Source organism: Carettochelys insculpta, chromosome 5 (genome assembly GCF_033958435.1).
Source record: "Carettochelys insculpta isolate YL-2023 chromosome 5, ASM3395843v1, whole genome shotgun sequence".
NCBI lineage: Eukaryota > Metazoa > Chordata > Testudines > Carettochelyidae > Carettochelys > Carettochelys insculpta.
In genome coordinates, this window is record NC_134141.1 from 72887898 (window position 1) to 72906192 (window position 18295).

An 18295-nucleotide genomic window follows, 5' to 3' on the forward strand; every position below is an offset into this window, starting at 1 on the left:
CCCATTTATAGAAATATCTTCAGGGCGTGCTATGGAAGCTTTCCAAGCTTATGGAAAGCAAAAGCATAATATAATTCCATCATTGTGTGGAGCCAGTGCTTCAAATTGAAACTGCTACATGCACCATGACTGTCAGACAAAGTCAGTATAACTAATGGTGATGGAGACTGGATGCCAGAGTATATTTTCATCTTGTTTCAGATTGAGCTCTTAAACTTGAGGGGTTATTAAATCTGAAAATGTATTTAAATATTGCTTAGATTGATCACCCCAAAACAGATGCAGACATAGATTAAGACAGAATGAAGAGGAGGCAGAAGGTTTGCTTTATTGAGTGTAGCTGAAAAAGTGTAACGAATAAACACATCTATGCCTCCCGCACATCCAAACTGGCACTTGAACTGCTCTCTAAACCTTCAGATTTTGTCTATAACTTCAGAAGCAAGATATTTGCTTTCTCCAAATTTTAAGAAAGTGGTGTCAGAAGTTCCTGCTCCATAAATCATTAAATTTTCAGATCACATCTGGGGCAAAATTCATCTGAGTTGCCTGCTTGGACATGCATTATGAGGCAAGTGATAAAAGAGGGTTGGTGATACAGAGTAATTCTTGATATGATTCTGATATGAATTCATGGTCTTTTGTTCTGAGCAATCATTAGTAGTTAAAGACTGACAGAGACCTCCAAGAAAAGTCACAGAATATCTGTGGTAGGGATCAAGAGGGAGTTCCTTAAAGAAAAATCGAGTTTAATGTAGAGTTTGCCTTCATGACCACAGGCAGTGAGGAAGTGCCAGGCAGAACCTATGAATCTATCTATAAAAAGTAACTGGCAAGCTCTTCTTGAATAATGCAAAAACCCTTGACATATCTAGGATTGACTTATCTGGCTGTCCTCACAGAGGGAGGTCGATGGTTCCCTTACTCCTCATTATAATGAGTACCAGGGTCCACTGTCAAACCCTGATAGTTCAGTTTGTCACATTCCCACTAGATGTGCAAAATCAAACCCTGAAAGATCAACCCTGAGTGGGTATAGGCATACCCTTCATTGGAAGACTGACTCTTAGTCCTAAGCAGTAAATTGTCTTGCATTGCATTGATAGCAACCTAAGTTTTAAAACAGTAAGCAAAACAAGGATATTTGGGTGGCTTGTGTTTTTATGAGAGCAGAATAGGAGAGATTTAAATACTTGGGAATCACAAGTAACATTTTTTTGTTCTATTTTTCCCCACAGGTGCTTGTAGCAAATGCCAAAGCTAATGGAGATATTAGGTCTTTGGAACTCGACAAGAAATTATCAGCATCTGCTTAGCATGGTCCTCTTTCAGTGCACAACCAGAGGAAACTCACGAAATTTAATACACATCACCCTCCAGCAAATCTGTTTAAGTGAAAATATATTTTTGTTAGACAAAAGCAAATTAATTTTTTTAAATGGACACTGCCATCGCTTTTTTTATTTAAATCAAACTTATGTTCTTTTATCTTGTATGTTTTCTCACTGATAAATTTATGTTGTGCTACTACAGTGGAGAATTCATTTTTTTTATGTTGGAGTTTATACAATGTTTGCTCCTCACATGGACAGTGCTTATTGTTTTGCACTTGCAAGGGTGCAAAGTAGAACAATTTCCTACTTTATGAAATAAAGCCTTAAATTGCTAAAGTAGTAAGTAAAGTCATATTTATAGCTAATTCCAACTGTTATAACTTGCAGAAATCTACATTTTCTGTAATGTTCATTATATTACATTTGGAACTCAAATATATCTGAAACTCCATATGTAGTAGTGGAAAGCAAAAAAAATATTTCTGTGTGTAACCTAAACACTTGCAGTGTTGAGGAACCAGATTTACACAATATACTCTGGTCAAGGAAAATATAAAGAAAGAATACTGAGATTTTGCACAATGATCTGGTCCATGGTTTTTATTTATAAATATGTATGGCAATTTGTATTTATGATTTTTTTGGATAACCTTGCTGTTGACTTCTTATTTGGATTAATCATGGTAACTATTCTTGACATGATGCCATTCTGTCCTGTACTTAACATGTAATTAAAAAAATGCAATGAATCTATTCTGAGGTTTTTTGTTAAAACAATTAGGAACTTAACCATATCCAGCATGTGTATTTAAATATGCTGATTTTCACATTTGAACAAGGTAGCTGACATTTTTCTCTTAAATTACTCAAGGGAAGATTCTTCTGTTACCTTCTCCTATGAACCTCCACGTAAGATGTTTTCCCTAAGGGCTGCAGCTGCACTGCATTCTGCATTTGGAAGCGGAATGCAAATGAATGAGATCAGAAATGCAGATGAGGCATGGATTTACATCTCATGCCTCATTTGCATATTTTCATGCGATCTTGCTTCCAGAAGAGCCTTTGCTGAAAGCAAAAACAGTCGTGCAGACAGGGTTCCTTCAAAACAAACCCCGTTTTCAGAAGAACCCTTCTTCCTGAAACAAAACAGTATTTCATTGCCTTATACATCAGGAGATATAGGATTTCAGTAATTATTCTGCGTAGGGCATTGTAGCCTATTGGGGTCCTTACCTTTCTGCATTTTCTTCTCTTCTACAAGTTTCCTCTGTTTCAGTGGTATTCTCCATTGCCCTTTCCCCTATGCTGGTGTCCCTGTGTGCCTTCCATTCCCCCCATCAGTTTTTGTGTCCCCATACCAGGGGCTCTGGGCACCTTATTTTCCCCACCTTTCCACTTTTATTTTGTTTTCATCCAGCTTTCTTTCAGCATCATCACTTTAAAATTGTATTAGGAGGATCAAGAGAGCAAATCTGGGAGGTATTGTTATGCAGGAATGTGTATAAAGGCTGCAACCACCAGTTTTTTGATTGGTAGATGCTTTTGAAAGCAGTTGGAGCCTCAGGCTCTGCTAATCAGATGCCAGAGTCTGTCTCTTTCCTTTCGTTTATCACATTGCAGGCAAACATTCAGAGAAGAGCTTCTAAGTTCAATGTTAGACCTTAATTCTCCCACCCAGTAAATCTAAAGAGCATGTGTATTCTAACGAAAAGGTGGAGGAATAGGAGAAGAATGCAGTCAGCTAAGGCTAATGACAATAATCATGCTGCTTCAGTAATAAATATTTGGATCAATTTTGGTTGGTAAGAGAAGTTTTGTGCTACATGGGCCATGTCTACACTAGCCCCAAACTTCGCATTTTGAAGTTTACTAATGAAGCGCTGAAATACATATTCAGCGCCTCATTAACATGCAGGCGGCCGTGGCACTTCGAAGTAAGCGGGGTCCTTTCGAAAAGGAGCCCTGTCGGGACAAGCCGCGCGGCGGCGAGTCGTGTCAATTTCGAAGTCCCCTTATTCCTATGAGCAAATGGGAATAAGGGGACTTTGAAGTAGTCGGGATCCTTTGGAAAAGGAGCCCCGTCAGGACGAGCCACGTGGCAACGAGCCGCATCAATTTCGAAGCGCCATGGCTGCCCACATGCTAATGAAGCGCTGAATATGCATTTCAGCGCTTCATTAGTAAACTTTGAAATGGCCATTTTGAAGTTTGGGGCTAGTGTAGATGTAGCCATGGCATTCTTTACCACTGGGCAAGCTCTTCCATGTCACAGCTAAGTACAGGGTGAAACAGGTTGAAGCGAAAGGAGTTTGTTCAAGATGAAGTGGGCATTTACCACCTCTGCAGTTACAAGACAAGGAGGATTAGTGGGTTACAGATTGTTGTAGTAAGACACAAAACCAGGGTCTCCAAAGAACGACCTGTTCCACTTTGTATTTAGCTGTGACACCACGTATCTTTCCCAGACCTGAGGAATAGCTCAGTGTAGCTCAACAGCTTTTTGTTCACCAAGAGAAGTTGATTCCAGTAAGAGATACTACCTCACCTCCGTGTCTGTCTTACCTCAGGGGACTAATCTGACTACAACAGCACTCCTAATAAATCTTATAACTGTCAAATGTAGTTCTTCATGCCTTAAAATGATGCAAAATATGCTATGATGCTTAGCATTTCATCAGAGAAATTTATTCAAACTACCAATGACCTCTCCTCTGAATCAGAAGAGGCTGTTGGTGTCTCGAACAAATTAATTTTGTAGTCCAAAGCAATTTATTATATGCATTGAAGAAAGTGAGGTGTGGATGGTAAAGATGATGTGCAAACAATTAAGGAAAGCCTCTAATTTAAATTAATGAAATCCAAGAAATATAATCGAAAGTGTGCAGCCTCCAGATGTCAGTGTATGAAATGTGCGTGCTGTGTCCTGAGCAAAAGAGTGCTGAGTTTGCTGAGGGTGGGGCAAATTTTAACACTTTTCATCTGTAGTTCTCAAAGTGGGGGAGGGATAGCTCAGGGTTTTGAGTATTGACTGGCTAAACCCAGGGTTGTGAGCTCAGTCCTTAAGGGGGTCATTTAGGGATCTGGGGCGAAAAAAAAAAAAGAGGATGGTGCTTGGCCCTGCCAAGAGGGCAGGGGACTGGACTCAATGACCTCCCAAGGTCCCTTCCAGTTCTATGAGATGTGTATCTCCATATATATAAACTTCACAAATATAGGCAAGCTCAATCCCCATCCCATAGGTGGGGAAATAGATCCGTAGTGATGATGGAGCCAAGATGAGTGTTAGAGCTGGGAATAAAAAACGGGTCCATTTAGGCACGGTCACTAGCTAAAGGTGCATACTGCCTTTCTCTAAAAGCACAAATGTGAGTCCTGGCCCTGGTGATGTCAAAGAACCTCCCATTGATTTCAATGGAGCCAGATATCATCCATAATACTTAAACTCATGTTCATACACATGAAATGGAATCAGTCCATGAGGATTTTTCTTTTAAATCTGCATAGGCCATCTGTTTGAATCTCCTACCTAGATGTAGTCATACTTCCCCTCAATTTCACTTTTACCCACCATGATTCTCTTATGCAAAAATTGGTCTACACAAAATTAAATCACAAAAGATGAGCAGCACACTGACCTAATATATAGGTATTTGGTATACTTAAAATGAAATAAAAGCATGTGTGAAGGATAGGAACAGCCTTACAATGGATACAAACAGTAACAGTATCATTATGGCAGCTAGTAGTGTCACCTCCATAGACAGGGCCTAATGCGAGACCTACAGAATGATTTGACATGAGAGCTAGGTGAGGGACTGTAGAATATATATTAGGATTGCGGGTGGTGATACAGAGTTTCTGCTGTTTCCTGGAAAGGTGTGCCACATACACAGACGTGATTCTTAAAAGTTTGCCAAGATGGGAACAGTGTCCACTGCAGATACCTGTCTCATGAGAGTGCTACCTGCATGGCCCAAGGTGAGTCAAACTTACCAACGTTGAAATATAGAAGAAATACATTTGTTGTTGGTCACTTTGTTTTTCTTTACACCATCTCCCAATGTGATGCTAGTTTTAGCATATACCGTAGAAAAGAAGGTTTTCTTGCAGCTGGACAAGTATATTTGCTACTGAATTTGATTCTCCTGTTGTCTATACTGAGGCCCATTCATCAATCCTGCTATTGAAGGAGCTATGCAGGATCCCTGCTGGAGGAACTTTTCCCTGTGTGCTGTCTTAGCCAAACATGGGAAAACCAGAGCCACAAGGATTATATGAGTTCTGTACTGTTGGATTTTCTGGAGAGAGCTGGCATAAGACCCAGAGACAATGCTGGTGGGAAAGTAAGTATAACAATTGTGTTGTGGTCAATTTTTCCCTCTAGCTTTGACAACACTATCTCTGACATCCATCGGACTGGAATTTAATGTATATTAGTGCCTTGGAATCTTGAAACCTGAATTACCGGGTAAACTTACCTCAGAGTTGTTTCCTTTGTTAAAGCTGAAGCTGATAAAACTCTGATTTTATTTTACCCAATTTAATAATCAAGAACCTAGTTATTACCATCAGCTTCTTTCCATGAGCTAGAAAACCAGCTTGGAACAGATACCGTATTTCTGGTAATGTGAGAATTATCATGATCTTGCCTTAGATCTTCCAAGTGCACCAGTTTCCTCAGTAGTGCATTGAATGACTCAACTTCTCTTTAGCTCCGGTTCACATTACATTGCAGTAGATGTTCTGCTATATTCCAGAGACTGAGATGAGGAGTGATGTTCTTCCTTCAGTGGCCATTTAATGTTAATAGGCTTAATGTATGTGTGTACAGTAATACTGGGAAAGTATAGGAGACCTAATTTTGATTTTAGTTGTGTCAATGTAAAACCAGCATAATTTAGACCACAAGTGGGATTGTTATCCTCAAGAATTTCAGGAAGTTAAACAGACAACTGAATCCTGAAAATCCCAAAATAAGAGCCATTTTTTGTGAAATATCCTTTTCAAATTTCAGTCCTTAATATTTATTTTCTTGCCATACTTGCCTCATTTCAGTGTATTAAATCAAGACAAAATCACCACAACTGAAGTTATTTTGCAATAGATTGTGAAGGTTTTACCACAAAATATAATTTAAGCATAGAAATAACATGTTATCAAGACTTGAAATTTTCTTTGTTTTAGTCTTTAAGCCAACAGTTCCATTAGGCTGAGAAGAAAACTGCAAAGGCTGCAAAAAACTTTAGTCTTCATGAAGTTCATTTATCTTGCATCGTATTTTTTTAATGTCTTTCTGGAATTTCTTTTTTTCAAGTTTCAGTTTTGCTGCCTGTATTTGTTGGAGTGAGTTGAGAGCTTCATGAATAGACTGAAATCCTGGTGTAAAAACAGGTATATTTAATTAAATTAGGGTCAAAGGCAACATGCAGTAATTAGCTCCCCTTTAATCTGAAACCCATTAAAGCCATGCTAACAATATAATTTGTTTTATTGCATGTCGTGGCGGCGCATTAGCATTTCAAATACTTTGTTGGTATTGGAATCACATCTTCCTGTGTGTAGGGCTGCAACAAACACACGGGCAATGCTCTCAAAATTATAGCAAAAGTGGCAGAACTTCCATCACAGTTATTGACTGTGAAAACTAAATTCACTATAATGTCCAAAAACTTAACAAACGACGTCCTGCCTCCAATTCTGACGTTGCTTTTTCCCAGCTGTGAAGTTCACTGTTAAAAGCACAACTCATGTATTGCTTCTCCAGTAACTGATTTTTAAATCTACAGTCATTACTTTTGCACCCATGAAATTCTCTAATCACACTGACCTGCCCCTGTGGGGACACTGCTGCCGCAACTCATCACACGTCAGAACATCACAGCACTTGGCGCAGAAGCTCCACCCCTTGGCCTCCACAAAGTCAGGGAGTTGAGTGCCCCTGCAGCAATCATCCCACATTCTACCAGTTGGAGGTGAGGATCCTAATATGTTAGTTTTAGCCAGCAGTATTGCAGGAGGCACCAAGCCTTTCCCCCTTCCTAAAAACCTTTTTGGAGGGTTGGTAAGTCTTCAGTCAGTAGTGGTTTCCCTTTCAGCTCTTTAGGAAGTACAGCCCTTTCCCACCCCAGCCTGTTCAAGCGCTTGAATGCTAAACTTTTAGCTTCAGTGTTTCCCCTGTAAGTACTGGAATTCATGCCAAGAAATCCAACATTGTGAACAATTCTGAAGGAAAGCTGATCTTCACCTGAAGTAGGAATTCCTTTATAGTGCACTATGGGCTATCACTAAGGATAAAAAGAGTTTTCATAGAAATCATACAAGTATTTTTGAGAATTCAAAGGGAGTTCAGATCCTGTTTTCATGAAAGCCTTATGTGTACGTAAGTAAATATATAAAGAAATATGTGGGAGCTGACAGGTTCTTTCTGAAACAGGCAATGTATTTATGAACAATGTTTACTTGTACTGTGGCTACCAGAGACTCCAAGATTTTGAACAGCTAGGAGATTTATCCATCCCAGTTTACAGGGCCTCTCAAACTACAAATTAATCCTTTCTGATGTTTGATCAATTTGTCAGCACGGACGTCTGGTTTTCCTGCTAACAAACTAGTATCTTAACCATGGTTTCCAGGTAATCTTGCTCTTAGAATGTCACTTTTTTTTTTTTGTTTTTCAAATTGTTTAACACGGAGTTCATTTGATCGATGTGGCTCTTCAGATACATTTTAGACAACTAATTGCAGAGTATTTCAAGTTATAAAAAATGCAAATGGATATCTCTGATATTGTGGACGTTTCCAAGGAGCCAATCACTGCAGTGTATAAGCATTGACAGTAGCAATTGAGACAGCATAAAAATACAAAGAAAGTGCTTGTCCTTCTTGCCTTTCCCCATACTTGTTCTCCTTCTTTTTCTTCTTATTTCTGATCACCTCCCCGCACCCCCAGATAGTTGGGAAAGAAATAGCAACTGGGGAAACCTTAACAGAAAAGGTGGGTTTTGCATTTTAATCAGATTGTTGCTGGGTTTGGGCTTAGCCTGATGATCTCAGACACGAAGTTCAACAACTGAGCATTTGCTACTGAGAGGCTTGTCTTCCAGCATGTGCATTTTTGAATTCAAGAATTTTCTAATGCATCATCCTTCTAGATCCTGTCTTGCTAGGCTGTGGATAGTAAGGTGGTCTTTGAGGTAGTCAAGTTGAAATGTGTGAAGGGCTATGTAGAATAGATTACAATTTGCTCTGTAAGTGCACTGGGGGATGTCACTAGCATTCATCAAGGACCACTAACAGGTGTCTGTGTGCCTGCCTGTTTAATTATCTGTGTACAGATGTGTATTGTGCCACTCGTAGCAAGTTGAAACTTCAGAAGGCTCTTGTTTTCAGCTACTTTAAGTGGAAATACTCATAGCTACACATCACAAAGCAAAGATCTCAGTAGCAAGGTTCCCATGCCAATGGAGAGGCTGCAGCCTCCTGATTAGCTGATAATGGCAGAAGGAATTCTCACTATTGGATACAGTCCCTAATGGTGCATTTTGAAACAGGTTCAGGTCTCACAGTATAAGCTACTAAAGGACAGTGTCAACACACAAAGAGGAAACTGGAGTGCTGGGGTGGGGTGGGAGATTTTAATATACGTTTGCAGTGGCAGGAAATGGGGAAAAGCTAGTTGAAAGAAGGCTAAGAAAGGAAGGCATATTTTTGTATTGTTCCCATTTGTCTAGGAAGCACTTTCCAAGGGAGCAAGATACAGTCCTGTACAAATATAACAAACTCTTCTTACCTGATCTATATTCATTCTGAATTGCCTCCAGCTCAGTCCAGATCTGTCTTTCAAACCTAGCAATTCTTGCATGCAGTTTACTTTCATCATTCTTCACCTGGGTCAGTGCCATTTGCTGGGGTTTTCTGCTGCTCTCTAGCTTTAGTGAGAGAGGCATGTTTTCTTCCATTTTCTTTTCTGCCACTTCCTTTTAAATAGATACAAAGTGAACATCACAGAAATCCCAAAGTGGATAAGGCTAGATTTACACTTACGGCAGTCTATAGGGTATGTACACTGGTGTGGCTTGCAAGGAGTTGCCTAGGTAAGTAAAGACACACTAGAACCTTATGGTACCTACCCTATATAGCTTGCTACACCCCCAAGCAGTGCTTCTCAAGCCACATCTACTCTTGTTGTTAGCAGTGTAATAATCTCTCTGCTGCAAGGAAAGGTTTTGGGAGTGGGAAAGGCACGAGCAGTTCCCCACTGTAGGCACTTTTGTCTGCTGGAGGGAACTGTGGGAGCCTTTCCCCTTGTCGGAGCCTTTCCCCTTGTCAGAGCCTTATTCTGCTTTGTGTAGAGATGTATACCCTTCATGCTGCCATCGGTTTGATGGGAGCCTCAGAGGATTACAGTGCTCACTAGAAAAGTTGTCCCTGAGCTGGCAAGCATGAGGTAAACCAGTTTTATTTAACTACAAAGTCCATTTTGGACAATATTTTTACAGTAGGCCGCTGACTTATACACAGGTTGTGTTCCCAAACAACCACACGTAAATCAAACTTTGCATAAGTCGGGACCAGGTGTGGGGAGAGGCACTGCCTCTCGGGTCCCCTGGTCCTGGCTGTGCCTGGCTCCCTGCTCCCATGAGCAGTGAGGAGCCCAGAGTCAGGAGCAGCAGTGATGATCAGTTTCCTGGCTCCCAGGAGTGTAGGGAGCCCAGAATCAGGAGGTAGTCTGGCCCCCAGCTCGCCTCCTCTTGCAGAAGCCGGGAAACTGACCAGCGCCTTCTGTGAGTGGAGGGGAGCCAGGAGCCAGGCTGCCACCTGGTTTCCAGCTCCCCACCACTCACAATTTGACTTGCGTTATTGCAAGAAACTCGTATGTCAAAATCATGTAAGTCCGGAGTCTACTGTATATTATTAGCTACATAAATGCTGCTGGAGTCTGATATCCTTACAGGATGTCTTCCAGCTTCCCTCTCCCTGACCCCTGCATCCCACCAGAACCAGGGATTCAGGAAACAGAGTGGAATGGATGCTGGTTCAGGGTGTTTTTAAAAACCAGCAATTTCATCCATGTTTCATGATGGAATAAATGGCTGAAAACTCTCGTGCTCAGTTCTGCTACCATGCTCAGCACACATGCTGCTTCCTAGCCCAAACTGTTAAACATTGAGGAGCAAATCCAGAACCCTGGGCCCACCATGAGTAGCCAGGCCAGAATTAAATTAGATTTGTAATTAGGGGGTGGAGGAGAGAGGGAGGGGGGCTTGTGGCTGGCCTCCTCCTCCTCCACCTTGCTCTGCACACTGCAATATAGAAAGTCCTTGTGGCTCACAGCTCTGTGCCACACTGTGGACTGCACTCCCAGGTCTTACACAGCAGAATGGCATGTTTCTGCTGCCAGGGCTGCAGAAGCCGTGGCAGGATTTGCCTCTAACTTAAAATGTTTACAAGCAGAACAGTTTTGATGAAATCTAACCAGAGTTTAATGTATTCATTTAAATAATCTTTTTGCCTGTACAAATATTTAAATTCTATTCAGGTGGCTGATGAACTGAGTCACTTCCAAGAATAATTCGATGTGGTGCTGCACTCATTAAACGCCATGTGCTTTATCACATGAGTTAAAAGGTACCTGGGTCTCAGCTAAGGCTGCAAAGAAGAGATGTCACTCTCCCTTGTCAGTGGTCTCACTACCTCTGGGGTTACACATGTAAACTTTGAGAGTAATTCATGTTCTAATTCATACAGCTTGTGTATGTCACCCAAGTGAAGAATCAGCAATTGCATCCTCTCTGTCTTAAACTGTGCTTAGCCTGGACCATGGGAAGTCAGAGTTGGCTAAGTAGTTCCAGTCTGATTAGGATTGCTGCCAAGTACCCCCCACAAAAATATGAGCTGAACTTCAGTAAGTACTGTTGTTCATCCCCACCTTGTACACTGCAGTCACCTCAGAGGTTCTGCTTTGAAGGTTCTTCAAAGTCCCACATAGATAACTGCCTTTTCAGCTGTGTTTTTGTGTACAGTTTGGCTGCACCAAAGTAAAACAGAGTGTGTGTATGTGGGGGGGTATGTTACCTCTGTTTTGGCACAACTTTCATACAGTTTCTCTCACAGAGAAAATAGCACTGCACATTAGGTGTCTTGTCTGTAAGCCACCCACAAATATGTAGCATCAGAGGCAGCAAAGACTACCTCATCAAAGCAGTTATGTTTTCATAGAGCTGGAAATGTTTTCAGTGTCTTCTCTACTGCACTGTATCGTCAGATGTAAATCAATTCGGTTTATTCAGTATAGTAGGTCACTGGATGGACTAAAATATAGAAGTACTCTGTTCAAAATTCAAGAAAATTTTCATACGTGTTTTGTTTGTTTCTCAGTACTATGTCCTTTGACACACCCAAGATCATCATCACTACTGCTGCTGCTGAAACTCTGAAGAACCCTGACGCAGGATATAGTGTACTTATCAGAAGGGCCCGAAAGCTTTCCATGTTTTACAAGAACTAATTAAAATGTATTACTCAAATATTAATTCCCAATGATTCCTCTGAAAATTGCTGGGAGGTGCTGAACTGAAAAACGGGTATGAAATTCTGTATAGACAAATTTTGTACATCCTGTAAATCATATATGTAAGTCATATATGTGGTTTGAAATGTGCCCTTGAGACTTTTGAGACTTGTTCATTTAAAAAAAAAAAAAAGAAAAAAAGGAAGAATTTTGATAAATTTACTGTTTTCTCTCCAAGACTATTCTTGGGATGCAAAGACAGAATCCTTAATGCAGCTGGAAGGGTGTTCTGCTAGAACAATGCTCCTTGTTACAAGGGCTTCCACTATCACTTTTGCGAACCTTCTCCTCCCTTCTCGGTGTCTGTTCCACCTCTTTGCTTATCATTCATAGTCTCCTCAGTCTGTATCCTGTTTCTCTCCCTTTCAGTTTCTCACTCCTACCATCCTCCTAGCATTCTTCAGGCTTCAAGTAGAAGAATTTTTGTTTTACCTAAACATTTCAAAACTTTAAACACTGAAGTTCTTCACCTATTTGAGGCAGGAATGTCAAAGAAGAATATAGTGAGTGTGACCCACCTTACACTTGTGTGTCTCATTTTCTAAGATGGTTCATTTGAATAGTATGTGCACTGAAAGAGCAAATATGAGACAGCTGGAGTGCTCTATGGTTCAGTGTGGACCACATGAGCATCTCAGTTCTACTCCAGCAATGTGCCTCAGGCTTGGCTGTCAGGTCCCACTTGTGTAGACTGGCCTTGCCCATTCAGTCCTTGGTTTCTGTTAAGAATATCTGAGGACACAACTTGATGGTGGTTTTGGTGATATGGACAAATGGCCAATGGAAAAGAAGCCTGGACCACCAAGTGCACAGTTTACTCCACAGTCATCAGATGAAAACTTTTAGCCCATACCACTGTGAGCTGGATTTGAATTGACAACACAGAGATGAAAGATTTTTATATTGCATTACCAGTCCATTTCCATTCGTCAGTCATTTTACAGGCAGAGTTTTGGTTCTGAGGTTTAAAAGTTTTGCTATTGTTTGTTTTGAATTTTTTCTTCACTTTCAATGTCTCGAAATTTTTACAGAATCAAAAATCTTTGGGGCTTCTCTTGTTATCAGTCTTGGGAAGTCCTTCAATCTATATTGATTTTATCACTCCAGGATTACACAACATCTTACCAGTCTCTCCTTCATTGCATTAAGAAACTGATTTGTATGGTAGACTTGCTCTTGTTCAGATTGCCTCAGCTGGGTCTCGGTCCACTTCCGTTGGTCCTGAATTTGATCCCGGAGATCGTTTAGAAGACTAGTCAGCCTAATAGTAAGAAGGGTTAATCTTTTAGCAATACAACTGAGCTTTAGTCAATGTTGTGTGAAAGCCCAAGTGACTTGAGTAAATGACTCCAGATCTCCACAATGGTTTCCCAACACTGAAATTCAGTGTAAGTCAGGACTGAGCTGGAAATGGAACTATGGAAAGACAGAAAAGATGTTTATGGGAGTACACAGAGACCAGTTTGCCTTGGGGCAGATGGAAGTTTGCTGGTCCACCAAAAACTGACAGAGGCTAAAGTCCAGAAAGCAGGCATAGTAAAGGAAGAGTAAAGCACGCTTAGGGAGGGACTTTACATGCAGACTGACCAAAACATAGGCTCCTGGAAGTAGACAGCAGGTTAGTGAGAGCTCAGAAATCAGAGTTGGAAAATGGGTCTAGTTAAAGGGAGTGGTATGTTTTAGACTTTGATCTTTTTATGCTGCACCATTTCATATACTGTGCATTGAGAGCCATGTCACAGAGATGAATTTAGGGCAAAGTTTCAATTATAAATAGAGCTTTTCAAACTTTTGTGTGTGGCCTGATCTTAAAGAGTGTTATAACATATTATTTTCTATGCTAATTTCTGACATATTTGTTTTCTTTTAAGTGTGGACCCTGGAATTCAAATTTAAGTGGTAGTGCAGAGTATGTGCACAGCTCTGAGGCAAACCAGATGGGCTGCTTTGTCCCTCACTCAAAATAGCAAACACGGTGCTAAGAGCAGAATCTTGTAACTAAGTATTCCTGGAGGGCACATTAACTTGTAATCCTAAATACAACTGTTCTGAAAAAAATCAGGGATTGGGTTAAAGGAAAAGAGCCACTTATTTGTATAGTGCTGTAGATACAGCATTATTAGTCTAATGGAAGAGACAATGGTAATTTAACAATAATTGAGATTCTGGAAACAAGACCAGACCAATAATAAATGTCCTGCTGCACATGGAATTTGACTGAAGCTCTTGCTTTTCGCTTGCACTTTATCGAGAGCTACAGAGGAAAAAAGGGATTGGGTCATTTTTTGTTATTGCTAAACAAACAAAAAGCAATTGCAAGAGATTGTTCCAAAAGTTCACAAATAAGCATTTGAGCAATTTTGAATGTGTATCTTGTGTAATCAGCATGAATTTCTCTACAGGTTGCACCTCCTAAAACCAGGCTTCTCTGGTCCAGCAACATCCATGGTCCAGCAAGTTACCTCATATAGAACCAGTCAAGTCCCAAGGGTGCTGGACTAGGGAGATCCAACCTGTGGTGACATAGCAGTGGACTCACTCTCAGGAAAAAGGAGTTACCCCATTTATCAAGAAGAACATAATCATGTGATACCAGTATTTTAACAAGCCCATTTCTCCTAAGTCAGTGGTAAGCTGACACTATTTCACTAGAGAGTGGTGAAGCTCCGGAATGGGTTACCTAGGGAGATGGTAGAATCTCCTTCCCTAGAGCTCTTTAAGTCCCAGCTTGACGAAGCTCTATCTGGGATGACTGATCCCAGGGGGTTATAATCCATAACCTCATGAGGTCTCCTCCAACCCTATGGATTCTATGAGTCTAAGACAGGGAAGCAATTGTGAGAATCAGAGAATACTAGAACTAAAAGGAACCTCAAGAAATCTTCAGGTCCAGTCTCCTGCCATCATGGCAAGACCAAACACTTTCTAAACCAACCCTGATAGGTGTCTAACCTGCTCTTAAATATCTCCAGTGATGGAGGTTCTGCAACCGCCCTAGGCAATTTATTCCAGCACTTAACCACCCTGACAACTAGGAAGTTTTTCCTAATATCTAACCTAAACCTCCCTTACTGTAGTTTAAGCCCATTGCTTCTTATTCTACCATCAGAGACTATGGAGAATAACCTCCTCCTTGTAACATCCCGAAGGACATCAGTTCATTCATTTCCTCTGCCCACTTAAGAGCTGTAAATTTCTGCGTAGTCCTGCAAATTTCCCCTACTTACAAGTAGTCAAAACATGCCTACAGGTGTCTCTTTCTGGGCTCATTGTTACATTCCATCTCTCTTTGCATCCCTCCACTGGATCTCCTTTTTTAGCCACATCAAACACAAACTGCTCTTTCTGGCTTTAAGGCCCTTCACAGTCTACCTTTCCCTTACTTATCACCTTTTATACACTGTTGAGACACTTCTGCCTCTGTTAGGCCTGTGCTTGCCCGTTTAAGTTTTCAAAGGCACCTTGACATTTTCTTCGCCTGCAAAAAAGATTCCTGTAAACAAGCACCAAGTCACCTCATTGGCCTCCTTTAAAGCTCCCCTTAAAACTCTCCCCTGCCTCAGTGGTTCTTGGGCAATTGGAATGCTGTGATCATTTCTGCTCACACTTATCAGTTTCACAGGTCTCACTGTTTCTTTGTGCTACCTCACTGTCTGAGGTATCCTCCTGTTAGGTCTTGTCTCATTGTTGCCTCTTTGAATAAGTGTTTCTATTTTCATTCTATTGTGTACTGCCTAGCACATGGCTGGGGGGTCCCTAGGTACAACTGAAATGCAAATTATAATCAGGGAATTAAGCAACACCACTTGGCCAACAGATTTATATGAAGTGCATTTCCCAGAAATGTTTATACTTGCTCTGGAGAAAACACACACAGTGTATTGCTATATAACAGATATTATAGCACAAATGTTAACCTGAGTGATTTAAAGGGAGTCAGGAGGGGAGATAAAATTGATATTACTAAAAAGTGAGAGGGTGAGTCACTTGATTGGGATGTTAACACATCTTTTTATTTTTGTGTAGGTCTGTATGTCTCTCATGCTACTAAGTAAGCAGCAAAGATGTTATAAACTCCTGAGCAAAGTGTCAGTTGTGCATGCATGTATCACATACCCCATGAAGAGGTAAACTGTAAACCTAGCAGCTATGTTTAAGGTACGGGTGAACTAGAGGTGTCACCACTGGTAACAGGGATTGAATGAGAGGCTGGTCAAGTCAATCTGCTCCTCTGAGCAAAAGGTCAGTGTGCCATCTCCCTCCACCTCTTCGAACAGAAATTCTCAACCCAAGCTGGGAGGGAGCATGGTGGGCCTTCCAGTGATTCACTGATTGGACTTGAAGTGGGGGAGTTAAGTGCCAGGTCACAGTGCCATGCAACTCAGGTTTGGTCTGGTGTCCCTCCCTCGTGGTGTGCAGAGGTGGCAGCTGGGTAAAATTTGAGTAAGAGGCATTGTGACCAGGTGCACAGGGTTGCGGCATTGTTCAGGTCTGGCCTAGCTATCCTGACTCCTTCGGCAGCTACCTAGTTCCCTCATAGCTAAAGCAGCTAGTGGGCTGGGTTGCTGCACAGTGGGACTGCAGGGTCTCAGTTCTCAGGTTGTTAAGCAAGGATTGTCACTTGCAGTACAAGGCTGGAGGCCTTGTGCTGGGGCAGGCCCTGGACTCTGTTCAACCTCTGTGGGATTCAGCATTTGGATCCCTTCAGAGCAGTCTAGTGAATGTCAAGGAGCAGGAGCTCATCTAGAGCTGTGACTGGGGGAAGCTCTGATCTAGCCCACCAGTCACATGGTGAACACCTCCTTCAACCCCTTAGTGTAATGTGTAAACAGAAAGATTCCTTATAAGTTTCTAACATAAAGTATCATAACTAAGGCGGGGCCATTCTACAGCTGAGATCATGCTTAGTGGTTGAAGATGAATTGGTTACTGCACAAATAACTGATGGCTGCCTAGGTGGATGTGATTTCCTGAAGCCCTGGCACTGCTGCCCTTCCAGCCTGACCTGAAGTTCCAATGCATCCTCACCCTTCTTGCTCACCTGCACAAGTGGGTGAAATATCAGCTCTGTGGAGCCTGCTTCCCTACCTAGGCTGTTTCCCATGGTGTGAGTTGCCACTGCAAGGGAAGGAGAGGGGTACCTTGGTTCCCCATATACCCCTGTGCTGCCACACTAGCCAGGCTGCCAGTGAGCCCTAAATGTTGTAGTAAATGGAACAAATGTATCTGGTACTTTTCTTACAAATATGGGCTTCATTGGCATTTGTATTTTTTCCTTCTGGGATGGCACTTAGTCTCTCTTCATTTTGAAAACAATAGTCTTCCCTTATATATGTTTAAATTATGACTGTATTGTGTGTGTCTTCCTTCAGCATTTTTGAATGTGTATAAATTCATGGCTGTGCTTTGGTGTTTCATGCCCACTCCATCATTAGACTAAAGTGTTCAGAGTGCATTAATATAATTAAAAACTTTCCATCACCTACTTGAAATCCAGAAGTTGCAATTCACGGTGTTGTTCAATCTGGACTGTCTTTAAATGAGAGTTTTTCTCAGAGTTGGAAGTCTCGATCTTGTCCAATAGCCGCATTATCTAATGACAATTCAAGGGGAGAACCTTTTCATGATCCAAATAATTGGTGCTTACATTAACAACACATTATTGCTACAGGACCTGGGAAACCAGCCTGAATTTAAGGTGAATGTGCAATTGAAAGTGCTTTTTCCAGGATTAATTTTACTGAAAGCTACAGGCTAACAGCCAAACATCTAGCCATACACTCTGTTATCTTTGGACCTGACTCTGCAAAATGTTGATAACCATTTAATTTCCACTGATGTCAGTGGGGACCAAGCCCTTTATAATGTACTATTCCTGTATGAGGCTACCTATCATGGCTCATAACTATTTACAGCTGATGGTGATTTGCTGGCAGCATTCTTTGTAGCCTTCCAAGTACTTGGTGCTGAATGAAGGCAGTATAATGAGAATTCAGGATGCAGCCCACCGAAATCAGGAGACCAAATCTGAGAATATTTGGAATACCAAGGGTTTAGTTACATTCAGCACACTTGCCAGATGAATTTCAACAGGCCCTAAAGGAAAGGCTTTTTTTTAAAAAGTCCACACAAGCCCTTCATCATGAGCTGAAAGTTATCTACTAGGAAAACCATCTGACACTTAGGAAACTGTGTATGACAAATATAATCCTGAGCTACACAGGGCTCACTTCTGCCTCCATCACTTGCTGGAAGTGCCTTAATCCACAGGAGTATTTTAAGGTGAGTAAAAATGGACAAATCAGATCCACGGTGACTACATTGTTTTCTGAAAATAAAAATGGCCATGCTTCGTCAGACCAATTGCTCATCTAGCCCACTAGCTTGTCTT

The 18295-nt window shown here is 41.3% G+C and overlaps 2 protein-coding genes across 4 annotated transcripts in view; one reads left to right on the forward strand and one right to left on the reverse strand.

The window, feature by feature from the left end:
• Positions 1 to 2077, forward strand: part of SKIC3 (SKI3 subunit of superkiller complex) — a 72182-nt gene extending 70105 nt beyond the window's left edge. For both annotated transcript variants that reach the window (XM_074995315.1, XM_074995316.1), the window contains exon 41: positions 1239 to 2077. In XM_074995315.1, coding sequence (XP_074851416.1) covers positions 1239 to 1316 — 78 coding nt within the window. In that variant the 3' untranslated portion in view covers positions 1317 to 2077. The remainder of the gene's footprint in view (positions 1 to 1238) is intronic.
• Positions 2078 to 6342: 4265 nt separating this feature from the next.
• The window catches only part of FAM81B (family with sequence similarity 81 member B), a 64699-nt gene continuing 52746 nt past the window's right edge, over positions 6343 to 18295 (reverse strand). For both annotated transcript variants that reach the window (XM_074995318.1, XM_074995317.1), the window contains 4 exons: positions 17391 to 17497; positions 13030 to 13165; positions 9124 to 9310; positions 6343 to 6710 (listed from right to left, as the gene is read on the reverse strand). In XM_074995318.1, coding sequence (XP_074851419.1) covers positions 6577 to 6710; positions 9124 to 9310; positions 13030 to 13165; positions 17391 to 17497 — 564 coding nt within the window. In that variant the 3' untranslated portion in view covers positions 6343 to 6576. The remainder of the gene's footprint in view (positions 6711 to 9123; positions 9311 to 13029; positions 13166 to 17390; positions 17498 to 18295) is intronic.